The sequence below is a fragment of the Lepidochelys kempii genome, chromosome 1 (genome assembly GCF_965140285.1).
Source record: "Lepidochelys kempii isolate rLepKem1 chromosome 1, rLepKem1.hap1, whole genome shotgun sequence".
Taxonomy (NCBI): Eukaryota; Metazoa; Chordata; order Testudines; family Cheloniidae; genus Lepidochelys; species Lepidochelys kempii.
In genome coordinates, this window is record NC_136380.1 from 227184357 (window position 1) to 227211616 (window position 27260).

Here is a 27260-nt window from a genome sequence, read left to right on the forward strand (position 1 = left end):
CTTGCCATTCCACCCTACGTGCTGTTCTGTGGTATCCTGTGTTTCTCTTGGTAGTAAGATATAAACACCTTAGGACAGGAAACAGGTCTTAATCTGTGCTTGTGAAGCACTGAATAATTTTATGGAATTACATCACTTAGGTTTATTAACAAACAACAATGAGCACTACCACCATTACATAGCCCCGTTCCGTAACCCAGGCCTGAAAGCTATTAGCTAGGGAAGTTTTTGGACCACTAACTCTTTATGCTGGTTTCTGGCTAACTGATCTAGCTGGTTTCTGGCCATGTCAGGATACACTGGAATCTCTCTCCATGAGTCCATTTGAGGTGGGCAAAACAACAGACTCGCTGCCTCCAAAAGGGATCAGCCATAGAGAGGCTATTCTGACCTACTACTGCCACTGAAAAAAGGGTGTGTTTTTTCCTATAGCTTGGATACTAAGAGGTTTGCTGGTTGCCACAGGTGAGCAGACACAGAGACTATTTAACAGGGACTCGTTCTTTAAGTCACAAATTGTTGTGTGCTTTATTGCAAGCATAGGCAAAAAGAGAGAAGAAAGCAAGTGAGTTAGCCAAAAGTCAACAAACTAATAAGAGTATTTTTTGGAAGGGAAAGACAAATGGAGAAAGACTAAAAGAAGAATGCAATGTGCGTTTGTGTGTCATGTTTATTTTTAAATTAATCTTGACACCTCAAGAATTTTCATAACCATAGAACTTTGCTAAATCACTTTAGTAACCTATTACAAATGAGTGAATTTTACAAATTAGGATGTAATTAAACAAAAAAAGAAATAAGAAATCTGTATCACAAAGCATTCTTTCTTCATTTATTTGGCAAGTGTTGCTTACTGATATTTGTTTATTGTTGTTAAGTGTTGTTTATTGACATAAATGTAATTATTGACATTTCACAAAACACTAGTAAACTTTCTGTTGCTATATTTTATAAATAAAGGTCTTAATATGAAACTCCCTCAACAGCATCCTGGTCATGATAAAATTAATACCCACCATGTCACTTATATAGCGCTTTGCATCTTTAGACTTTGATGCGAACACTAACAAACTAATCCTCACAACACTCCTATAAGGTAGATAAGTGTTAGCCTCATTCCACAGATGGGACATAGAATATTAAATCTTAGCTGAGACATGATATGTGATGGAATCATGTCTTCTCATTGATTGGGAAGGGAATAACAGATTTATGACCACTGTGGCATGTCAGCCTCTCCCTCTAGCTGATAGAATAGAAACTTACCTGGGCAAATGCACTTGGGAAGGTTATGGAACAATCACATGGCCTTCAGAAGGAACCTCTTGATTGCTGAACTGCCATAAAGCAGATGGGAAGGAGGAGGAAGAAGCCAGAATGAGTCCGGCCCTGGAGCAGCCATAAGCTTTGTCTACACTAGAGAAATTTTGCAAAGATTTCTTCTTATCATTAGCACCATTACAGCCAGTGTCGATGGGTTGCCAGCTGCCTGTGGCATTTTATACACCATGCTGATCAGACCTTTTCTGAGCAACACGAACTGAAACAAATACTGGTAGCAGCCAACCGGTCTTCTATACCTGGGCTCCTAATCTTGCTAACAGTGGTGGAGATGAAATGGTGTTAGCAGGGAGGGAAATTTTTGCAAAATGTCCATACTATAGACAAGGCTTCAGAGGGGGAGCTGCAAGGAAAATGAACCTTTCACTGAAATATAAAAGCAGGTAAAGGGTTTGACTTAGCCAATCTGAGGGAAGAAAGGAGCTCCCGAGTCCAGTTGTGGGAGTGTTGGAATCTTGAGGCTAAACGTGACCTGCACCACCAGGCTGTCCATCAGAAGCCTATGCTGATAACATCACCTTGTGCATCCAACTTGGTGTCAATGAGTATGTTTCTCTCTCTCCATTTGGTGTTATTTGTGACTTAAAGACTTTTAATCCAAGAACCATAAGCCTGTCTCACATGTGGGAGAAAGACCATAATTTTTTGTGTGCCACTCATGGGGTTAGCAGATTGGAAAATTACAAATTTGGGAGGATCCACAATATGCTTAATTGATGGTGGCGTTAGGCCTGGGGAGATGCCCATCAAGCCAGCCTACTAGAAAATGGAATGTACTTACGTATCTCCCGATTTGCGATAATTTTCCGGGCATTCCAGAGAGAGACAGCGAAAACTGCCTTGGATGTTAAAGCAGGTCTCATTGAATAAACAGTTATGTGTTTCTGCAACACACTCATTGATATCTGTCAAGTGGAAAAGATAAAGGGGATAAAAACACAAGCCCTTCCTCTGCTTGTAGGCCCCAGATGAAGAAGCTCACATGTTAGCTACTATGCAATACAGGGGAGCAACATGATTTTACTACTGGCTAGAAAAAAAAAACTCCACAAGCGGGTATTCCTCAGGGGTGGTGGATAAATGATGGGTGGATTTATCAAAGGGATGTTGGAACATGTGATTTTCAGATTCTAAAACATGGCAGGACTGTTGGGTTTTTTGTATTTTCTATAAGCAAATGGCAGGGTTAATAAATGACAAATTCTGGTCAACAACCAAAATGTAAGGTATTTGGAGCCCCAATGGCCCCTCCCACAGTCTTCTACTGAGTGCAAGAGTTGTGTCATCAGTGGCAGGGATAGGAACAATAGCACTGGGGCTAGCAACTGCTGCTGGAGGAACAACCAAACAGGCGGATGCTGGCCTCAGAGGCCAGATAAGAGAGGCTGACAGAAAACTCTTGCTTCCCAAAATAAAAACTGCTAGGCAATCAGGGGGTAATAGAGAGGCTGCAGGCCTGCAAAGAAATATTCAGCAGCCTTTGTGGGAGGGAAGTGGGTTGGCAGGCCTGTTGCCATGCAGAGGTAACAGGCGGTGCTCGGACACTATGATGATGGAAGCTACAAACATCTGGATAGGTAGAAAAGCCACTTTGCTTTTTTAGATTAAAAGTTGAAACAAAATTGTCTGACATTTACCCTTCCTTTAACTCCAGCCCTATGTGTGTGTGTGCTGTAAGTGTCCTGATCCATGCATTTATCTCCGATTATCATTACTACTTAATATTGGTTCATCAGACCATCTGTAACATGCCAAAATTTTTATACAAGGAAGGTAAGTTCCTTCCCCAAAGGGCTCACGGTTGAAGGCCAGACAGACAAGTAGAGGTCAGAGGAAAGGGAAGAACAAATATACAAGTCAGCTTGATCCACTGTAGGCAGCATGGCAAAAGTTGGTCTTTTAATTTAGAGGAATTTAAATATGGACAGGGTGAGGCCTTGCAGATGAACGCACTACGCTGCAGCAGAAGAGGGGAGTATGTCAAGTGAACTAAATGCTTTCTTTTGTGCATGGGGACAGTATGGCAGCCAAATGTATTAGTCCTTGGGACTAAGTGCAAGCACCACTCTGAAGAATCCATGCACTTTTCTCGCTGGCTAGAAGGAACAGATAAGGGGAAACAGGCGAAAGGTCTGGGTTTATCAACATGAAAAGCTGTGCTTTACCTTCGCTCTGGTGCCTACCCATAAAACTGAATAATATTTTGTTGTAAAGATTTAGCTATTTCTCCCACATAGTCCCTAAATGGAAAAAACCCTGTACATTTTATAGAGCGTGATTATATTTTTATTAAATACTTAAACCAACCCATTTCATTCTGTAGCATTAGCTGGGATGTAGTTCTCTACTGAGTTTGATGGACTGCTTTAAAAATTCTGTAGAAAGAGTATCCTTTGGGGTCTTAGAGTAATTTCTATAGGATCCAATTTAATTATTATAGAACTATTAGTTTTGCCCCTACTGAATTCTAGTAGACATAGGATATCTACTAAATTGTCTGTAAGGCTATATGACAGACACATTTATGTTTCCCACCAATTAAAAATGTAATTAGATTTTTCCACAAGCTAACTAGCTGGTCAGATATTCCTACACAGTTACTGAACATACCTTGGCAGTTCCGTGCATTGGGTGCCAATCTGTAACCAGGAGAAGGACAGGTGCACTGAAAGCTTCCAGGAACATTACTACATCGATAAGAACAGATGTGTCCTCCAGTAGGTAAAGCACATTCATCAATGTCTGAAAAAGAAATCCCCACCAATTTTTTTAAACTCCTGTGAAGCTTGACCTAGTTTGCAGCAGCTGTACTGCTTCATGATAGTGTTGGATTCAACAAGCCACTAGCTTGTGACTCAGATTAGCAGGCTGGGAAAAAAAACACTGCATAAAGGTAACAAGGGAAGTCTGGGGAAAATCAAAGGCAATATAGAGAACAAGAAGCCAAAAACATTGTATTGTCTATTTACAAAGAAAAAACTTAGTGCTTTTCATCCACAGATCTCAAAGCACTTTTCAAGGGAGGTAAATATAATTACCCCCAATTTACAGATGGGGCAATTGAGGCACAGGGACCTGAAGTGATTTGCCTGAGATCACCCAGCAAGCCAGCAGCAGAACTGGGAACAGAACCCAGTGAAGAGAGTCCCTGTCCAGTGCTCTATCCACTAGGCAACACTTCCTCCCTATGATAAATATTTGGGCAAGACTTATTTATGTGTGTTTAACTTGTCAGAAAAAGGGATATGAATAAAATACTAAACTAGAATTTTTAGACATTTATTAAATGTTCTCCAGGATTCTCCAATGATGAAAATGTGCAAACAACTTAGTTCCACAGCTGAAACCACTTCAATGTGTACAAAAAGCCTCAAACTAAATTTCAGCAAAAAACAAAAAAACTCTCTCTGGCCTTCATATCATGAAAGCCAAGATACCTCCAGAGGCTGGGTGGGCTTATATGAGAACGCAGGTAGCGTTTAATTGCCTATGAAGAGCTACGAGAACCAAACGTTGAAATATTATTTTGTAGTGGCATAAACTTAAGATACGTGGAGTTGTTTCTTTTTGTTATAAAGTCTCTGTTGTCATGGCAAGAATAAGAAAGGAATGCTCTTCTCCCATCTTAGGAGATGCCTTTTTTGCATCCTTTGATTAAGTATTTCTTACCTTCACACGTGATTCCATCTATATCACTAAGTTGATAGCCCCGACGACAATAACATTGATAGGAACCATACACATTGGCACATTCTTGGCTACATGGGTTGTTCTCACATTCATTTAAGTCTGAAAGACATAAAATTATCTATATTTACCACTACAGGTGTCTGCCTTTGTGGCTCCTAGTCCTGCAGGATTGGGGCCGAAATTTCAAAAAACCTTCATATTGGACTAATCAAATGTCTTTATTAAATAAGACTCACAAAAATATGTATTAGTATTTGTGTCACTGAGCAAGCTGGCAATAAGGGGTAGGACGAAGCGATAGCCCCCAATCCTCTCTGTACTGCCTGTGGTGTGGCGGTGACATGGGAGGCAACCTGCAATGTACTACTACCTCCTAGAAAGTTGCTGCCCATCATCATGTAATGTGCTAACACTGGGTGCGTGATCAGCAGCGAGAATCAAACCTACAGCTTGTGGATCTAAAAGCCTGAGCCTCTTCTGCCTGAGCTAACAAGCCCAGGCCTATTAGTTGAAAGGCGGTAGTAGGCTCAAGCCTCTATGTGATCCAGTCACTAGAGGAGAGAGCGCCACACAGCGGAAGTGTGAGTTACAATGGTATTGTTTAATCACAACACTTGTATTCCACCTTGAAAATGACTACAGTGGACCCATTTCTTATGCCAGTTTAATTTAGTCTATGACAAAACAAAGGAATCAGCCAAACAAGAATAGTAAACAAACTGAATATTTTTCTTCATCATTTTCTGCTTCTCTCTCTCTCTCTGTCTACTCAGCCTACATAAATTGCATCCTTACCGTCGCATAACCTGCCATCAGTGGAAAGTTTGAAGCCCATAGTACAGCTGCAGTAGTAGGATCCAGGAGTATTCTCACATTTGTGAGCACAGAGACGACCTGGGTAGCGTCTACATTCATTAACATCTACAAGGATAAATATGCATAGAAACCAATGTATAGATTAGCTTTAGAGCAGCAGCCTAACAAATCACCATTTGATCATTGGAGTTTGATTTTCATTCTCTGCATTGAAGTTTTACACTGATGAGTGAATGAATTCTCAGAATGTTAGTCTGGAAACAGAGCTGGTTTTATTTATCATATCTGGTGCGTATCTAAATGTGATAAGCAAAAGAAGGCTGTTCTGTGATCTTTTAAAAGAATTTTTTCACTTTCGGTGCACATCATAAATATCATAAAACCAATTATGCACACCCTCTCATGATCTTACCTTTCAATGTTATTACATTTTAACAATACAAATGTACTTTTCTTCAAAATGTCAATAGCTCTTTAAAACATTTTTGGACTTATACAAATCATGAAATACTCTAATGCATTTTCAGATGAAAGAGTTTGTGACCAACTAATAAAATTACCCTTTTCATTAAATAAAATAATAATAATAAAAAAACCCAAATAAAATGCCACAGTACAATGTTTAAGAAGAGCTTATATAGTTTGAGTCAGTAGGTGGAACTTACCAATACAAGTTCGACTGATAGCATCAAAATAATAGCCAAGTCTGCAGTCACAACGGTAACTGCCAGGAGAATTTACACAAACATGACCATCTCCACATAGCTGGTTAGGTGACGAACACTCATCCACATCTAGAAGGAGAGAGAAATGAATGAAAGGAGGGTCTTGAGGTTAAAGATTAGGAGTGGAGGTAAAGCAGTAAATTCTGCTGCCAGTTCTGTCCCACACCCTTTAGTAACGCTCCCTGCCTCAGTTTACGCATCTGTAAAACAAGAATAAAATACTTACCTCAGTGTTTGTAAAGTGTTTGAGATGGAAGGCACTACGGCATACAGGCATGATCCAGCTCCCATTGAAGTCAATACCAAGGCTCTCTTTGACGTCAGTGAGAGCTGGAGTAGGACCTACAAGTGCAAATTATTATTACAGAGCAAATATCCCTTGGATCCCATGTTATGTGTGGTGTAGGGAACGTGGGCCGGATTTGAGTTTGGGCCAGCATAACTGTATTTGATCAAATGCTAAGCTAAAGGGGCTTTGATTTTAGGTGATATGGCACTGGAGTAGGTCATGCACTTACCCTGGGCTTATCCCCCACCTCCTTGCCCCCGAGTCCCTTTTCCCTTGTCATGCTTACTAACTGTCACAAGGAACGAGTGGAGATGCACAAGTGTGACTGATGATGAACAACCATTAATTATATTTTAGCAAAGTGAGAATGGGCCCTATTCTGTTAGACAGAAGTCTATTGTCAAATCCTTCCCACATGTCCTGCTTACAAAGAGGACATCTGCTTGTGGTCATGAATGGATTTTGCAAGAAAATGTCCGCCTCAAACTGGAATTTTCTACTATGACCTCAGTTCAAGATTCCAAATTACTGGCCCATAATGAGCTATAGCCAACATGCTAGAATCTCTAATTGGACAAGGATGATCCCTGAGGCAGAGCAAGGGGATACTGAACCAAACAAAAGTCTAACCATGCAGAAGGAAAAGGAGGCCTCTCTTGCACCAACACCACCTGAAGTTGTGGCAAGCTCTCTTCTTTGGACCAGCCTCCAGAAAAGGAGAAGTGAAAGACTCCAAGCCTGAAGTCTATCACTCAGGGTTTGTCTTCACTACCGGGGTAAGTCGACCTAAGTTACACTACTCCAGCTACAGGAATAACGTAGCTTAAGTCGACTTACCCCAGTCTCTTTACTGTGCTGCATCAATGGGAGACGCTCCCCGGTTGACTTACCTTACTTTTCTCAGGTAGCTGGAGTACCGGAATCGACCACAGAGTTTTCTACCATTGATTTAGTGGGTCTTCAGTAGACCCGTTAAATCAACACCTACTGCATCAATTGCAGCAGGGTCAATCTCCCCGGTAGTGAAGACAAGCCCTAAGAGAAAAAATAGACTGACCACCTCCTTGCAGATGAAAAAAAGCTCAAGTTATCTGCGACACGAGAACTAGTTCTCAATTAAGACTAGTCACATGAATTAGACACTCTAAAAAAAGGTGAGAGAGTGCTTTTTTATAGAATTCAGAGACATTTGAATTCTCCAGTATTCCATTACAAAGACAGAGAGACAGTTACTAACCTTTTCCCTAGGTAGACCCTAAAAAAACCCACAAGCCTGTTATCTAATTACAAGGATATTATTTTGGATTAAAAGTATGTTATTCCAAAACTTCTAAGTGCCTGATTTAAGAATCACTTCTGCATTTGTGTAAGAGTGTCAGAAAGATGCAGACATTGCAGTCATATAGGGAGGGAAATAAGCTAATTAAACAGAGTCTAATCTAGGGTGTATATGCAGAAAAACTTAAGGCAGAACACCAAAGTAGGAAGCTAGGAAGAAATCATTCCAAGAGTTATACTTCCTTAAAACAAAGGCAAAAGTCAACTTCTGCTTTTAGCAGATTCTTAATGCAATTGATTATATTAAAAGAAAGGTGTTCTTCCTTAACTTTTCTGCGAAGCATTGAGGCAATTCTTGTATTACCTTATAAATCGATGTAATTACTGTGATTCAGGGACTTCTTGGTACCAACTGGCAGAGGGCACAGGATTTTACAGGAATCCTGAGAGTCAGATATAGGCATAATAGTTCACCAAAGGGTGGCATGTGAGGTATCTACTAAAAGCCAGTAGCCCACGGTCATCATAATCATTGCAGAATGTATGTACAGATAATATTTAAGGAGTTATGTAACTATTCTAAAAATTATGTTCTTAAGGTCTTGGTGTTTAAGTGGGTCACCAGAAGGTGACATACTTTGCAAATGCTCCTTTCAGGTAAGAGGCAGCAGACTCTTATCTCCCATCTAGTCATTTGTCTATTGTATGAGGCCTATTTGCATACTGAGCCACAGGCAAAAGTAGTGACTGAAGTCTACAAGAGAAGAAATTCACAGGATGAAGCAAACAGCAGAGGGCATCCTCTTTATGAACGAGAACAAAGGATGGGGCAGATATATCTTGTGGGGCAAAGAAACACATTGGATCCTTCACCTAGGAGGCATGGCTGTCTCATGAAAAGAGAGTCACAGTCAATCTCATTGTGACGAGCTGCAAGGATTTTGGATGAGCAACGTTCTACAAGACATGAGAGTATTTTGTTAATTAAGTCAAATCCCTAGAATGGATGTTATGATCTTATTTTATATACAACCATTTGTTTCTAACACTTCTACTCGCTATCACTTGAATCTCCGAGTTTTGTTAGATATGTTCACAGTGAAATCAAGCCTACGTTTATTTAAGTGCTGTGCGTCAAGCAAAGTGGTGAGCTGAGGTGTAGCTGGTAAGCTGGGATGACTGTTCCTCTGGAGCACTGAATACTGCGAGTGTCCCGTGGACCAGGGGCTGGACAGGCCATAGAGATGCTCGGAAGGCTCAAGGGTTGGAGTGCACCTATCACTAGCCTGTAGAAAACGAGCTGGATCTGCAGGGCTTAGAGAGAAAGGCTTGTGTTGCCCATGGCCAAAGGAGTTGGGGAGTTGCCTCGGCAGGCACAGACAAGGCTTCCTCACAGTAAGGGCAGGTGCCAGCGAGGTGTCTGACAAGCCTGGGAAGTCAGGTAGTTTGAACCATTGATCAAATTTCAATTGTAACTTTAATTTGATCATTGCATTGTGTTCTATTTGATTAGCTTTAGGGAAATCAGAAGTAAATTAATTAGTCACATATCTACTAAGCTTCATATTAGTTTGCTTTTTCTTTTAATAAATACATAAGAGCTACATTGAAGTTTTGAGAGAGGAACCAGTGTAGGAAGACAACCTATTTAGAGGTATATACACTGACTGAGTAGCTCCTGGACTTCAATTCCTGGGTTTCAATTATTTGATTAAAATCCCATTACCACTATGGTGGGTCTCAAATGAAAAAGCGAAGATGACACTATGTAAGAACTGTGCAAAGTAATTTTTATATAGCACTGTAGATATATATTGGGGCAGATCCTCAACTGGTATAAAATTGTCACAACTTCACTGAAGAAGTCAACGGAGCTGTGACAATTTATAATCATTTAAAGATTTTAAAACCTGTTATGATGGTTTATGTTGGACATAAGTGGCTCAGAGGCCTCTTGCTGGTCTTCTGCACCAGAGTGAATAGCATCCTTGCTACACTATTTCAGTACATTCATACAAGTAGCAGACAATGCCATTCTGCATGGTCATTATCACACAAACTGCACAGAATATGGAGGTTCAGGAGTGATTTGAAGGAGGAGAGAGAGGGGTTGTTTGCAATCCATCGCTTGTAAGGGGAAGCAAGAAAAGAGAGTCAGGAGTAGGCTTTGGAAGTAGTTATGAGAATGGCTTTGGTTGAGTGCAGGGAACAGACAAGTTAGGTTAAAAAGTAGATGTGTGCACATGCATGTGTTCATTTAACAGTTTTACTCCATTTCTGTTACTCACCTACACATCTTGTTCCTTCTTCATTGAGATGATAACCTCGTCCACAGTTTGGTACATTTCTTTGGCAGGAATATGAGCCATCTGTGTTAATGCACATCTGTCCAACTGGGCATGGCATGCTAATGCTTAGGCACTCATTGATATCTACGATGACATACAAATTCAATTAAAGAAAACCGTTCTCAGTTTATAGACATTTTAAGGTAAGATACTGTCATTACACCCTTAAAAGCTTGGGAATCAGCCCTTGAGAGCAGACACACATTTGCACAATTTAGTATATCAAAGGGGGAGATTTGAAAAGACATAAAGGGCAGGTAATGCCCAAACAGTGAAAGTCAATGGGAGTTGGGTGCATAACTCCTATTTGTGCCTTTGGAAATCTCCCCAATATGCAGAAAATAAAAACATGAGCAAAGATGTAACCGACCACTTATGCACAGAGACTGAAGAGTAGAAGTGCTTATTTGCAAACTAGCCATCTCTCTGTCACCCATGTAATGCCGTACTATTCTCCACAAATGGGCATTTGCTCACTTTATGACAGGGAGGAGCATATATCATATACATTCACAAACATGTTATAAACTTAAGAGACCCTTAAAATGTAATTACATGAGACCAAAGCACCTCAGATTGCCATATCACCAGCTAAGCAGAGTAAGGACTTGCCAAGTATTTAAAGAGGAAATCTCCAAGGAAAGCCCAGCACATAGTGATGGCTGAAGTTAGAATTTCAGTAGTAGTCTAGTAATCAGTGCTACAGCATGCTGGTACAGGGGGCAGTGTGCTGTGTGAGAACAGGGAAATGGTATGAAGACCGGACAGCATGTGGGCATAGCACTTTCTATAAGTGTACAGCATCCTAGCCAAATTCCAATTCAGTTTAGATAATTGCCTGCCTAAAATTCCCCCTGTAGTTTCAGGCGAACACCTTCTTCACTCTGTATCCTACATTCTTATGTAGTGTTATGGTTTTATGGTTTACTGTCAAAGAGCTGATGGCTTCCATCCCAGAGTTAGTGTGGAATAGAGCAGAGTATCCACCTTAGGGCTGAATGACTCTGGATAGCCAGGGCAGGAGTGGGATTGGTGAATCTGTCCCAGAGTACGCTTTACCCCCCCCATCCTTGTAGCTTATGCTGCTGAGCCATGCACCCACCTACCAGACCTCATTCCCTTGGACACAGAGCACCAGCAGACGCTTCAACCAGCTCTGAAGAGTGCAAGGAAAGTGTCCTACTTTGAAGCTGTGGGTTGGAAAGGTAGGAAAGTTCCTGTTCTCCTTCCTGCTCATCACAACACAGGGCAGCATTCGATGAATAGTTTTTGCAACCACCATGTGAAGTGTTCGGGGAATTCTTCAGGATGGACTGTGGAAGGCATTATAAGTGCCAGATTCACTGCTGGTGTAAACTGGTTTAGTACACTGAAGCCAACAGATCCACACCAATTTATACCAGCTGCGAATCTGTCCCCTATAAATGTCAGAGATTAGTCTTTAAGGGATAAGTTATCTGACCATACAGAACTGGCTTCATTTTATCAAGTGTAATTTTATACATGGATAATTTTGTTTTCAGCCTTGTGTTTTTCAAATGTCAGTTTTCAGCAAAGGAAGGGAGGTTGAAAGGAAAATGGAAAGTTGATCGCATGCTACCTAATTGGCAAATCCTGTTGCTCAGCAGATTTCACGAGTCCAAAACAGGCTATGCTGCTAAGGGAATTTAAAGTTAAGTTGGGACTTGAAGTACTACTATAATGAGAAGAGCGGATAGATTTGTAGGACACACCAGGCGAATCTATTTAAAGTCTGTTGAAAGCCAATTATTCTGACATCTATAGAATTCTAGTTTGTCAGGTTAGATCCCACAAGTCCTAGAATGCAAAGTATTAATACCCTAAAACTTAACAGTTTTTATTCTGTCCTTCAAATTAAACTCCACTCCCATTATAATTGGCTCTAATTATCATTCCGACAGGTCGTTACATTCTTTTCCTGAGGTGGTAAAAATTCTGAAGGTAAAAAATTCTTTCCTCTGAATTATGGGAGCTGGCTTGGGAAAGCAATATCTGTTCTATGTAGCTGAACAAACCAGCAAAAGCGAATTCCATTGTAGAGGATACACTTATGCTAAAGTAATGCCAAGCATTGGACTTTCAGTTCTAAACAACGTTCTCGATGTCCACTGAAGGATGGACAAGAAGTAATGGTTTAATCTGCAGCAAGGGAGATTTAAGTCATATATTAGGAAAATCTGTCTAACTACAAGGGTAGTTAAACTCTGGAATAGGCTTCCAAAGGAGGTTGTGGAATCTCCACCATTGGAGGTTTTTAACAACAGGTTGGACAAACACCTTTCCAGAATGGTCTAGTTTACTTGGTCCCACCTCACTGCAGAGGGCTGGACTTGATCACTTCTCGAGATCCCTTCGAGCCCTACATGTCTATGGTTATTTAAAATCATTTGAATAAAGGGAGAGAAAGTATGTCAAAACGAATTAATATTTTTACAAATCCTATGTTAGACGCACATGATAAACAAAAAAAGACTTACATGCTTTTGAATATTTTACCCTAAGTGACTGGGTGTCTAAGTCTCATTGAAAGTCAACAGGTCTTAGATTTCTACTGCCTAAGTTTCTATTGAAAAATCAGACTTAGAATTCTAATTCCCTTATAATCAAATCCTACTTTTAATGGGAGCAGGAAGATGATGTAATATATAAAGATGAACATCAGCATTAGGATTGACGTGGGAGACTCAGACCTGAACCCGTACAGCAATAACTTGGCCTTTGCACAACTCTAAGAATTTATTTAAGTGATAATATGTCTTACCAATACAGTTGCCTAGCGCATCTTGTATAAACCCATTCATGCACTGTAGCTTGGGTCGGCAACGGAAAGATCCCGGAGTATTCTGACAGATAAAATCGGGGAGGCAGTTATGAGTACCAGTCTCACATTCGTCAATATCTGGTACATCACAAAAAAAAATAGTTAGTAAGAGTTTTACAGAAGTTTTTTTATTACACTTAAGACAGAAGACAGAGTTAAGAAACATAGGCCAAATTCATCCTGGGTGTAACTTCATTCATCATTTCTAAGTAGTTACACTGGAGATTAATTTGGTCCATTGTCTTTACCAGAATCTCACAGAAATAGGCAGCAGGCTGGTACTCTTTATCATCTTATTAAACAACCAAATGACTTGCAATATTTTCACAGAGTCTGAAGCAGTATTTTCTAAGGCCCTGATTCAACAAGGCACTCAGGAATGTGCTTAAATCCCACTGAAATCAATGAGAGTTAAGCATGTGCTTAAATGCTTTGCTGAATAAAGGCCTAAATCCTGAAGTCCTTAATTTTATTAAGTCCTTTCTCAGGAAAGCTCATCAGGCTTCATTCTCATTTTACACTAAGGCCCATCTACATCTTAAGGCTTAACATGAAATGAAGTGTAATTTATGCTCACTTTAAGGCCCTCTTCCACTGTCAGAGTGGTGTAGAAGATTCTGAGTGTAAATGAGAATTTAGATAATTGATTCTAAAAAGACCTTTGCCTATGTAAAAACAGAGTAAAGACTTCAGGTTTGAGCCTTATATTTGTCATGGGATAAAAATTCTTTGGAGCGATAAAAGATGTAGGTATTTTAGCAAATTTTTGTGGGAAAGTAGCTCAGTGGGAAAAAAAAATGAATGTAAATGTCATGAACATTGAAAATGTTTCCTGTAGGCTTAAAAACCCTTATAGAAAAGCCTTGTAGTATTTAATAGGGATAAAACTGATAGACTTTTGTAATAAGGCAAAAGTTTTCCATTTGATTTTACATGATGGTTAAAAACAATAAATGAAGGTTATCATTCTGTGTTAATTTTTTTTAAAACTTTATATTTTTTATCAACAACATATATGAACATTCCATGCAAGTATTAACAAATCTTATTCATAGCCTGTATTTGTTATCTTTGGTATAAATTTGTTATATTTGGTCAACCTCTTATCTTTATCCGTGTATTTATTTTATTCAAACTCCAAAAAATGATAACCAGACATTATAACATCTATTTAATCCTGATATAAAGTCTCTGTCATTTTTTCCATTGAAAAGGATTTCATATTTCCCCATGCCATTAATGTTGAAGGATCTGTCCTTTTTCAAGTATCAGCTATCATACATCTGGCTGCTAGGTATTTTCCTTAAGGGAAAACGTAATTTTTCAAAAGCTGTCAAAGCAATAGTAGAAATTTCTGTCCTGATAGTTAATATAATTCCAAGATGATAATTTGGGAACTCCTAGTAAGAGTTTCCAAAGCTATGTGAATAGGTAAGCACTGCCTAAAGGCTGACTCCCCTTATTCCTTTGGGAAAAGATTATTAATGCTTATAGGTGGAATTTTCCATGGCCTTAAAACTGCTCTCTCATTTAAGTCAATGGGAGTTTTACCTTTGACTTAAAAGGGAGCCAAGTTAGGTCAACTGAGCACTTTGAAAAAAAACCAAACACTAAATTTTTTTTAAAAATTAAATTGTAACACCCACTATCTATCAATCTCTATAATATAATCTTACCCAAAATTTAGGCCCAAGTAGCTGGCCTACATCCTTCAGGGGAGTGAAAATACTGTGCAAAAAATCATCAAGACCATTCTCAGCTGCAAATGGATTGTTTTCCAGTGGAAGCCAAGTCAAATTGGGTTTGCGGCTCATTTACATTTCCATGAAGAAAGCACCTCAGGCCGAAGCGTTAGATGCTCATATTAGACTATACAACACATCTGGTATGGAATTACAACTTACACATGTATTTAAAAAAAAACAAAAAAAAACAAGACAATTTATTTAGCATTTTTGGGCATCATAAATGTTGGTAAACATCAATCTCATATATGCCCAATTTGCAGCCTGGGACATACCTTTGCAATGGTTGTCTTCAGTGAGTTCATAACCAGTCCCACAGCTCGTTTCACGCTGACAACGGAAGGATCCTGCTGTATTGACACAAGTTTGTCCAATCCCACAGTTGTGCATCCCAGTGATACACTCATTAGTATCTAGAAGTAACCAAAGTGGACAGAGAATTAAACAGTTCATATAAAAGACTTGAAATCCTTGTGAAGAGAAAGGGACAAGGGTCAGGCTTGGGGCAACTGAAACTTTGAACACCCACATGTGGGGTGCACTGTGAATTCCATATCCCACAAAAAAGTACTGCTCTTTTCTGTTCTCAATTTTTAGATACTCACTGTGTTTTCAACTATAAGGATTCAACAACTCAGGTCTAAGACATATTGTATTTTATATAAAAAGAAAAGGAGTACTTGTGGCATCTTAGAGACTAACCAATTTATTTGAGCATAAGTTTTCGTGAGCTACAGCTCACTTCATCGGTGAGCTATAGCTCACGAAAACTTATGCTCAAATAAATTGGTTAGTCTCTAAGGTGCCACAAGTACTCCTTTTCTTTTTGCGAACACAGACTAACACGGCTGTTACTCTGAAACCTGTATTTTATATAAATATTCATTTACTACTGCAAATGGAAAGGCATGCTTTTATTGCTATCTTCACTTACAACACCAGACTTGAGGTTTCTCCTCCTTCCTATCCATCTGCAAACCCTCCACCTGCCCCACTGAACTGGTCTCTTCCCAGCTCCTTACCTCTATTGTCCCCATGCTCAAACCCTACCTAACTCAGCCTTTCATTGTCCAATGTTTCCTTCCACTCCCAATATAAGTATGTCCTATTCTCTATCCTGAAAAAAAAATCCACAAAAACCAAAACACTTTTACCTTTAAGCAACAAACAGAGGCAATCATATCATTTAGTTTACCTTCACAGGTGACACCATCAGACAGAAGCTGATACCCAACAAAGCAGGAGCAGACAACACTGGAGCCTGTGTCCCTACACTGCTGTGTGCAGGGACCACCTCCTAAAAACAGATGTGATTTTTTGAGAACAAAGTTCACAATTCAGTTCATCACACAAAACTGGAAAGATGTCAACTACTTAAACTTGAGTGCCCAGCAAAATACAGAATGTTTGACTAGTATACTCGAAGAATACACTAAGAAAAAATGGGAAATATGGAGGAATATTGAAAGAAATATTCACACATCAGATTATTTTATCTTACAAAATTAGCAGAAAGAAACCAGCATTAAAAAAAGTCAACTTTAGTCAACCAACATCACAAATATATCCTATTCAGAGTTCAGAAGGAAAGCTCAGATACCTCTGTGGGTAACCGTTGGCAAAACGTGACTTTTTAATATCAACTACTATCCCATAAGGAAGGCTAGAAGGGTCATAATAGTCAAATCAGACATTTGCCTAACATAAGTACCCTCAGACTGTGAAATGGACTCCCAGAGAATTGCTGGAAGTTCCATTGCCTGACACATTTGAACTCATCTTTGGAAAAAAGTGATAGAAATGATTCTTTACAGGCTTTCAAACTTGTTTATAGCATAGCCCTTAATAGAAAGGATGTCTAATGGATAACAACTCCCATTTGCAATTGGATAGACCAATTCCCCTCCGTCTGGCAAACGAATAACTTCCATCTGGCTACTACAGCAATTGCTTACATGGAAAAGCAATATTAGGAAAGTATAACATTAACACCTTTTAATGTGATTTATTATCCTGAGTCAAGGAGGAGAGCCAGCTTTTGCTTTGGCAGGATAATGGACCTGATGGCTCAACAGGTGTTTTCTGTTTCTAACACCTATGCAGTATAACAGCCAAACAGGCAATATGGTAAATCATCGCTTAACGGGCACAGTATCTGTGGCTACCTCTTATGGGATACAGATGCCCTGGACACTGAAACAGTACAGTTTCAAAACATTGTGTCCTACAGAAACACCTGCATAAACAAAGCATTTGTAGCACTGTCTCTACTACGATGTGCTGAAAGCTTATACTGGAATATCAGTCTATTAACTCAAACTTTTTTTAAATCCAAAATGTATTACTTTATTCAGAAATGTTTGCCAAAAATAAAACATCTCTGATGTTTTAAGCTTTTAGATACATGAAACACATGTGACAGGCAGTAAATCAAAATAAACAGATTATCCAAATCAAATATTCCGTCCAAGAGGCACCACGCACTTGCCACACAAAAAAAAATCAATGCACAAGTCATTATTTATCTTTCTTTCATTTTCCTTCCAATTTTCATGTGGATTGTGCAGGTCAAACAGAAATTAGTTACGCCATTTCAGATCTAATCATCTCAACCATGAACAAGGATAGGAATAGAATACACATGTTCTTCAAGCTCTAAAAGTGGAATGCCTGATGCCACTGTGCTCGTTGTAACTTGTCTGGACATTTTCAAATAAAAGGTCAAATATGTTTGGAATCAATTTTGGTTCTCGATACAACTGAATAGACGGGAATGCTGTTCAATATCCATGTCAAACTACAAACCATTAAGATTGGAGGCTGGGATTTTCAAAGGGACCTAAGGAAGTTTGAAAATCCCAGTGAGTATTTCTAATATATCGTCACATTTTCAGTGGCTGTAAGTCAGCATAGCTCCACTGAAATCAGTAGACCTATGCTGATTAACAGCAGCCGAGGATCTAGCCCATCATTTAAAAAAAATATCTCCTTTGAAATTGTTTTTGTTAATGCGTTAGTATAATAAATGTTATGAACAAATAAAAGACAGCCCAGGCAAAGGGAAACAGCAGAAGATGTAAAATTCTCTACTTCTTAAGGGCAAAAATGCCTATTTCCCTACATGCCCACCCAGCAAACAAGGGAGTATAAGCTGTCCCGTTATTCCCCTTTGTGGGCTACCCATATCGCCTGCCAGAGCACCGGGGTCAGCACAAGTAACCTGGGTCTGCTACACACCCTCTCAGACAGGTAGGTAGAGATGGGCAATGGGCACAGCTGGTACAGAGGAGAAAGTTATTTGCATCTCATAAGGTGCTGGTACAGATTTCATCCCTGCTCTACCAGGAAAGAGAAACTGGTCTACTCCTGAGCAGTACAATATTGTGTTACCCAATACACAAGATTAGAAGGAAGTCACAGTTTTAGCTCTAAAGTGGTTGGTCTAAGGTTTTTGTCTGACTTTTAAAAGAAAGCTATTTTTCCTCAGACCAGCAGACAAATAGCAAGAGGTAAAAAGTTATTTTTGCCATGATTAAATTGTAGCCTATATTTGAAATAAAAAGTTTTACAGTATAATTGACATTTCTGAGCCTACTACTGAGGACAGCTATCTTGTTGGAGAAAGTGACAATAATGGAGGGCCAAATTCTGCCTTTAGCCATGTGTGAATAACTCTCAGTGAGCTCACTGGGAGCTCTATAAAATAGATTTAAGATCCGCAAAGTATGCACTTCCATAAAACTCAGAGGGCATGTACAAAATTTAATACGTAAGACATTAAACTCCACAACTTTTAGAGATGACCCAACATCCACACAGCCAACCAACTCTGCCTCACCTCTCCCTCCCAGCTCCTTGGCAAATATGAAAAGAAGTAGGCCTTGAAATTTGGCGAGATTCTGAGCCTCAAAAGAGGACTTCCAGAATAAGGGCCAAACAAGTTCTTGCCTAAATGTTATTGGCAGTAGCACCTTACCCTTCCATAGGGAGGGGTCTAAAGTCTTCATCAAAACAGACCCACTATCTTCTCATCTGCATTCAATAGAGCCCACAAGCCAACTCACATCTTGACTGAAGCTCCCCGAGGATTTCCAAATTTGCTCATGCATGTAGTACTGAAGGACAGAATATGGCCCAGTGTATCAACCTAATCTTATAAGGGGCTTTTTACTACAAAGCCCTGAGCACTCTCAACTGCCCCTGAAGTTAAAAGGAGTTTATGTGCCTGTGACACTTGGTACCTCAAAACAGCATCCTGGAACCCCCATATTCACCACTGTCATATGATTATGATATATTTTGTACAATGCGTGCCTTGTGTGGTATCACTGAAAAAGTCTTGATCTGCTGAACCTTAATATCCTCTTGGATTGTGTGCATAACCATTGTATATGAAGTATTGCTATAGGTGTTATTGAAATATGTTGTGAGGTTGGGAAATGCCCACAGCCAGACTCTCCGTTGCAACAAAGGAGGACCCAGACAGCGTTAATGGCCCATCAAGAAGAATCAACTATCCTGGAGACTTCTCCAAGAAGGGCACATACACCACAGGGGCAGACTAACCCTTGCAACAGCAAGGATCTTTCTAGCAGCTGGAAGAAAGTATAAAAGAGTGGCAGTGACACCATCACTTGGCCTCTCTACCCTGCCATCTCAACACCTGGAAGAACACCTGGAAGACAGAGACTTTGAACTGGGGAAGATTGATCTCAGGCTGGAAAGGGAATCCAGCTTTTGTACTGAGAAATGGTTTGCTGCTTGTACCATCTATTAGGGTGAGACACTGTTTGATTCAAATCTTGCTTAAACTGTTTAAGTTAGCATTTAGACAGAGAATTTACTTTTATTTCTAAGGTAACCAACTCTGATTTCCATGCCTGCTACTTATAATCACTTAAAATCTTTCTGGTGTTAATAAATCTGTTTTATATTTTATCTAAAACAGTGTGTCTTTGGTTGAAGTGCTTGGTGAATCTCAGCTCAAATTACAAAGGCTAGCGTATGTTCGTTCCACATTGAGGGAGGGGCGAACTAAGTACTGAGCTTACACTTGTCAGGCTTCTGACCAGTGCAAGATGTTACAGTTCTGGTGTACAAGCCTGGGGAGCTGGGGTGGGGATTGGCTAACGCCTCCCAATTGATGGTTCATGAGTGGCTGGGAGATCATTCATTAACTAAACTGGGCGTGTCCCTGCATGTGGGTGGCTGTGTAAGTGCAGTACTGGTCAGAAGCTTGTAGCTTGACATTTGCATCACAATGTCAAGGACAACCCAGGCTGGTGGGTTTGGATGGCTCAGCAGTCCCATAGTCCAGGTTCTGCCCCAGGGACCCTGTCACAGTGCCTTAAAAAAAGTATTCATTTACTGGTCCCTCAGAGACGACAAATGAGTTCTCATCTTACTCGGACATTGGTTTAACAAATCCAAAAGGATCTCATATTTTGCAAGATTTTCCTTCCAATAATCAAAATAGCATTAAAAGAGGGTAGAAACAGCCTACCATTTCAGAGAGGATTCTCATGCCATTTGTATTGCGAATTGCTGGGCTAAGCAAAATGGTTTGGGTGAACCTTGGATTTAAGTTTGCTTAGTTTTTCACATTTACTGAAATGATTACACACACACACAAAGTCACTACATAGGAACAGTCAGTTAACTCACCTCTGCAGCGGTCATGAAGGTAAGGATCCTCTTGGTCTACTTCCTCGTCAGAAATTTTAACTATTAAGAAGGTTAAGGAGACATTAGAAGGGAAAGCAGTTTTCCTCTCATAATAAAATGCTATCTACCTGGGAAAAGATGAGGAGCAAGTATCTGTGGGTACTTCTACCACAGGATAATACTGAAGAATTATTTATTCATTTTATAAACACACAAAATAGTTTTTATTTGACACTTGATTCAAACACACGTGCACACAGAGTATACTTGCCAAATGAATGATAGATCATAAGATAGCTTGTATAATTGCCGATTACACATGAACCAAGAGTTTCAAATAAGAGTTCCTAACATTAGGCTTCTACGTAAAAGTTCAACCTGATTTTCATCAAACGTGCTGAGCATCCTCAGCTTCCATTGACTTTGGTTGCAACTGAGCGTGCTTAGCAGTTATGACGGAAGTTAGGCTAACCTTATTTATTCATTTAGATTTTATTCTAAAAAGCAACTTCACATCTCAAGGTGCCCAGCCAAATCTCTGGCTGTTCTGGGCGTACATTTTAAAACAGCACAAGAAGAGTTGCAACATAAATTATCCAAAAGTACAAGCCCGTCTCCTTCCCTGCATCCTACTATGTCTTGAAGTTGTGCTCTGCTGTCTCAGCTTAATTTTAATGCTGGTATAATATACCTTGATCTTTGTTAGGAACATCGCTAATTGACCCTTCAGTGCCTTCTTGACCCTTGACACAGCAAGCTCTGAACACCTGCCCACACTGGTATCCTATCAGCTGGCTCTGCTCACAGCTCTGTCCTTGAACTTGGGCTGTCTTTCCCAGCAAGCAACAATAACAGCATTTCTGTCAAAACAAAGAACAGATAGTAAGTGAAATCCCAGCCCTAAAGAAATCAATGAGTTTCGCCACTGACTTCAATGGGGCCAGAATTTCACCCAGTGTGTTTATAGAAAACTGTCAGCCAAAGCTTTCAGACCCCGATGTTCAAAAGCCCTGCTGTGCTTAATTAGTTAGATCTCAGAACATTTGTATGGGTCTGGATCAGGCCCTCAAAAAGAAGATGGAAGCCAAACCCAGGCCCTTGATTCAATCCCCACTGTCCTTGATGGGAAGGCAAGAATGGTCCATGTACAACAGTTGTGGTGGGTTCCCCTCCCACAAATGAGCAGATCCAAATCTCCAGTTCTGACCACCACCAAACTGGGGGACTCCTCAAAACCCTGAATCACATTTTATGACTTGAGCTCCACTTCTAATTTAAAACAAATTTTATTTGTCACAGTGAGGATGAGGGGCATTGCTCAGTTTATAAATAAACTGCGCACCTGCCTGCCCTCCCAAACTTCCCCCAAATCCTCACTTTAAAAAAAAAGCACCTGGGCTTAAAATTAACAGACCATAAAGACATGAAAGATGACACTATTCTGTACAGACCAACCATGATTTAAAAGGTACTAAAAAGAAAAAAAATCCTTCATACTGGAGCCTAACATTTTTAACTTAATATTAATTACTTGTATTATGGTATCACCCAGATGCCTCAGCTGAGATTGGGGCCCTATTAGCCTAGGCACTATACAAGCACATGCTTCCTGTCCCAAAGAGTTTACAGTCTAAACAAACAAGAGACAAAGGATGAGGGGGAAACAGAGGCACAGAGAGGTAAAGCGATGCAGCAGGTCAGTGGTAGAAACGAGAACAAAGTCTGCAAGTCTCATCCAGTGTCCTAAATGCTGGTCCACACATCTCTACAGTAATTATTTAAGGATGTCACCTCTTAAGAACCCAGTCCTGAAATGGGATGTTAGTGCCCATTCCTTCTAGGCATGAGGGTGTGCACTGGAAGAACAGGGGCTTCAGAATCCATTGCAGAACAAAGGTTGATTCTGAACAAACGGCTGTGTTGATTTTGTTTTAGCCCGAGTTGAAAACACATTCCCAGATTGTTCCATTTTCTCCCCTGCTGCTATAAAGCTAGCGTGAAATTTGGTTCACTGAAACCAGCGTCTGCCTACTACTGCTATGAAGTAAAAGGCAGATTAAAATTTTTATTTTAGAAATTACTTTTATAATTGTTTTTTGGCTCAAAGGAAACAGCCTGCAGCATTTAAAAAAGTTAAAAACACAGCTGGAACATAAAATAACTACTCATTACGGAAGTTAATGACCTAAATTCCTTGTATCAGTTCAAGAAGCCATTTCCAACAAAAAGCTAAGAACAGTACACTTCTCCCAACACCTCTGAGATACGTGCCTGCCCGCCTTCTCTACTTACCCATATAAATAACTGTGCACGTGTTTTCTCTTCTGTACTGTAATGAAGAATTCCTTTACAGCCTGGAGCAGCACGAGGATAAAATAAAGAGATCAGCTTTTCCTTTTCCCCCCCCCTCACACTCTTTAGCTTTAGAAGAGCAAGTTAGTCATAAGCATTGTAACTTGTACTTCATCTTTTTATGGCAAATGTCCTGGCCTCATTCTAAACACATCCCATATATTTCCATCTTTTTTTCTGGATAACTTTAGGCATAAGGAGTTGTTGAAATTTCTGATGAGTCTCAGCATTTGTTACAGGTTCACTCCATTTAATATCTTGTATCATGGATGCCATCTCCATGGATGCTCCAGTCCCAGAGCACCCAAGGGAAAAAAAACCCCAAAAAGTGGATGCTCAGCACCCACCGGCAGGCACCTCCTCCACTCCCTCCCACCACCTCCTGCCTGCGGAGGATCAGCTGTTCAGTAGCGGGCAGGAGGCATTGTGGGGGGAGAGGAGGGAAGGAGTGGGGGCAGGAAGAGTCGGAGCAAGGGTGGGGCTGGGTGATGTGTCAGGGGCACATGGTGGCCGTGTGGTGGGCTGGCAGCTGCCTGAGAGAGCTTGTCTGGGGAGGAGGCGGCTTCCACTCCCCACCCAGGCTCGGGTGCCAGGGACTGGGGGTGAGTGAGTCGGAGCCCCTCTCCCACCTGGCATATTTCCAGCTCACTCAGCTGCCGTCCCCGGCAGCCGAGCCAGCAGGGGGAGCGGAAGCTGCCTCCTCCCCAGCCAGGCTCTCTCAGGCAGCTGCCAGGCTGCCTAGCAGTGACTGGGAGGGGCTGGCGTTAGAAGCAGCTCCCTCCCACTATGGAGGGCAGCGGAATGTACCGTGGTGGCCAGGAACAGCGGGAGGACAGAGCATCCCCCCTGCAGGTAATATGGGGCGGAGAGAGTGCGGTGGCCCCGGGCTGAGTGCAGGGGGCAGGATGGCGGGAGGGACACATGTGACCTCCCCTTTAGATCGTGCTCCCCCCCCCCCCCCCCCAGTATGGGGAGGCTCGAGTCGTCTATGGTGGGGCGCCTTCAGGGGAGGAGGCAGAACAGGGTAGGAGCAAATAAGAAACTTGGCGCCTTTGCCTTGTATTTTCCTGAAGTATTTGCTTTCAAAAGCATTTAGACCTCTGTCTATATTTGGTGGATTTCCAGCCTTCACATCCATATGTTAAGGTGCAAATTATATTTAAATTGAAGATTCACAGTTTAGTCTTTAAATTGTAGATTTTTTAGGACCAAATGTCTTGTTGAAGTTGGTGATTGCAGCTGCCACCATGCCAATTCATGACATTATTTCCTTATGGAGATTCTCATTCATTTTCATGTCACTGCCAAGTTATGTGAATTGGCTCACCCCTTGCATTCCTTTACATTCAGTAGTAAATTTTTGTGTTGGGAGTTGCTGGGGTTCTCATTAGATTTGTTTCATATTTGATTAATCCCACCTTTCTTGCAATGCTGAACAATCTTTCAGTTTTTGTTTGCATGTTGGTTGAGCAAAATCTAAATCTTCTAGTATGCTGTTGCTAAACTACGTGATGCCTGTGCTATATCCATCTACACTTTTTCTCATAATGAAATCAATGGCAATCCAAACAGGAGAGGGAAGAGAATGCTCCCTTGTTTGGTGTCAGCGTTTATGTTAAACCATTTGCTCATGCCTGTGTTTAACTGTGCATTCTGCGCCTTGCTAGAAAGCTTTGATGTTATGTTTTTTGTTGGTATTCCTTAATTCTTCAAGATTTCCAGTGTCAAGCATGATGGAGGCTGTCAAGTGCTTTCTTAAAATCTATTAAATTTATTATAAAAGTGTTTTTTCCCCATTTGATGCACTCTTCAAAGAGTATCCTTAGGATAAAAATCTGGTTGACTCCTGATCTTCCAAATCAAAATCCAGATTGCCTTCCATTAGTTTTGCCTGATCTGCTTCCTTTATTCTGCTTAAGATGGTACTACAGAAGACTGTCACTGAAAGAAGTGTAACATCTCACCAGTTATTGCAGTTGCTTCAAATCAATCATAGAAATCTAAGACTGGAAGGGCCTCAGTTTAGTCCATCCCTGCATGATGAAGCAGGATTAGGTATAGCTTGACCATCTAGGTTACCTTTCTTTGGAATTTTGACTTGAATGCCATTTTCCCACTGTCCCAGAGGCTATTCCTGGTCCCATGCTTTGTTGAAAAGTTTGGTGATTTTATTGATAGTCTCATCACAAGCTTTCAACATTTCCCCCATGACTGTCTTCACTTGCAAGGTTTCCCCTGTTTCAACTTTTTAACGCATCATTCACTTCGGTTTTAATGTTAGATGTTACAATGTCTATTTCTGGGTGTTTAATGTCTTTGTCAAAGTCAATAGTTTCTTGTGGCATTGTTCTATTTAGCACTCCTTAAAAGTATTCTGCCTATCGCTCTCTTTCTGTTACTAGGGTCTTTCCTTGTTTACCTTAACAGGCCTCCAACTGGTGTAAACTTGCTAGTTAGAATCTTGCTGAGCTGACAGAAGTGTTTTATTATTATCTCTTTTATCAACCACTTCAACTTCTTTGGTGATGTTATCCATGTATTTCCTCTTGCCCCTTTTTGTGCTGCATTTTACAGCATTATCCTTTGTTTTATAGAGCTTTTGCTGCTTCTTTTTCAGGAAGAGTTGACAATAGCTTTGGCTTGCTTCCTTTCCTTAGAAGAGCAATTTACACAAGTATTCTACTTCATGCTTCATCTCTTATGTACATAATTTGACCATATTACAGTAGAATCCCTATTTTACTAACTAATTTGGGATTGAGGAGTTCATAAAATTGAACATCTCAATATTCCATTATTAGATGTTGTTCATCTAAAGTACAGTGCACTGCTTCACTTTCTTCTTGGCCTTCAAACCACTACAAAGCAATTTCAAATGCACTCAAGGCATCAGAATGTGAAGTGATGACAATTTGTTCTACATCAATATCATTTTTGTAGTTTGATTCCCTTCTACCTCTCCATATCATGAAAAAAAATGGTTTATATAACCGCTTGTCATTCCTAAAATTAGTATTTGTAAAAACCAAGATTCTATTGCATTTTGTTTGACCTGCAGGAATGATTGTACCATGGAGAACTGAAAAACGTCATTAAAAAAGAAAGACAGACATTTCCAGCAGCTGCTACAACAGGTTCTCTCGCTAAGACCAGAAGATAGCTTGCCATTCCAGCTCTAAGTTACTTCAGGATCACTGTTCATTCTAAGAGGAAAATGCTTTAAAATTTAAATATTGAGACCTTAATTTCAGATATGCACATATTTCCAAACGAAGGTGTCTGGGTAGGGGCAGGGAATAACTTCACTATTATTCAGAATGACTCTTTAGCCATATTGCCACTACCATCATGACACCTGCACACTAACAGAATTATCCAATCTAAAGAACAGAAGTCTCGAAGATTAACAATAAATGCAGTACTTCTAGGTCAAATATCACCATGTCAATTCTTGCTTATTTTGTTTGGCTGGTTTACAATTTTTTTAAATTAAATTTAGTACTGATGGAAGATGCTGGACTGAGGCGGAGATCTTCCACTCAATTAAAGAAGAAGTACAGGTGAAAATAAAAGATGGTCTTGTGGTTACAGCACAAGACTGGGAGCCTGGAGACCTGGTTCTGCTCTTGGCTCTGCCACATACCTCACTTGTGACTTTGTCCTAATCATTTATCCTCTCTATGTCTCAGTCCATCTATCCATCCATAAAATGGAGATAACTCACAGAGGCCAGTGAGGCTAATTTAATTAGTGTTCATAAAACACTATAGGGTCCTCAAATTCAAGGCACTAAATAAGTATAATCTGAAGAAGATGAAACGTGCCAGTACAAACTTTCCCATACTATTTTGTCCAAGTGCTTCCATCCTATTTTGAAGTAAGCTTGAACATCTATTTGTTTGAAAGTGAAGTTCAGACTCTCTGTCTGTTCAGTTCTTGATCTCTTTGAAGACACTGCCTATAAGGGTGCCAACTGTGCCAGAGATTTGTTGTAATGTGGACAACCCCTAGGAACTGGGTTGAGACTACCTCTTCATTTAATGTAGAGTGCAAAATAACCATCCAATTGTAATACTCCCAGTCACTGCCTCTAGGTCATTCTTAAGCACGTGATCCAGCTACCAACCTGGGTCATAGGTGCGCATGATCTCATGAACAATCAAGTTGTCA

At 40.3% G+C, this 27260-nt stretch overlaps 1 protein-coding gene across 2 annotated transcripts in view; it reads right to left on the reverse strand.

Annotated features, from left to right (window-relative positions):
• Positions 1 to 27260, reverse strand: part of FBLN1 (fibulin 1) — a 102647-nt gene that overhangs the window by 49563 nt on the left and 25824 nt on the right. For both annotated transcript variants that reach the window (XM_073329642.2, XM_073329648.2), the window contains exons 4-14: positions 21430 to 21598; positions 20739 to 20798; positions 16270 to 16371; positions 15350 to 15487; positions 13270 to 13407; positions 10428 to 10571; positions 6513 to 6641; positions 5827 to 5952; positions 5011 to 5130; positions 3952 to 4083; positions 2123 to 2246 (exon numbers count right to left, since the gene is read on the reverse strand). In XM_073329642.2, coding sequence (XP_073185743.1) covers positions 2123 to 2246; positions 3952 to 4083; positions 5011 to 5130; positions 5827 to 5952; positions 6513 to 6641; positions 10428 to 10571; positions 13270 to 13407; positions 15350 to 15487; positions 16270 to 16371; positions 20739 to 20798; positions 21430 to 21598 — 1382 coding nt within the window. The remainder of the gene's footprint in view (positions 1 to 2122; positions 2247 to 3951; positions 4084 to 5010; positions 5131 to 5826; positions 5953 to 6512; positions 6642 to 10427; positions 10572 to 13269; positions 13408 to 15349; positions 15488 to 16269; positions 16372 to 20738; positions 20799 to 21429; positions 21599 to 27260) is intronic.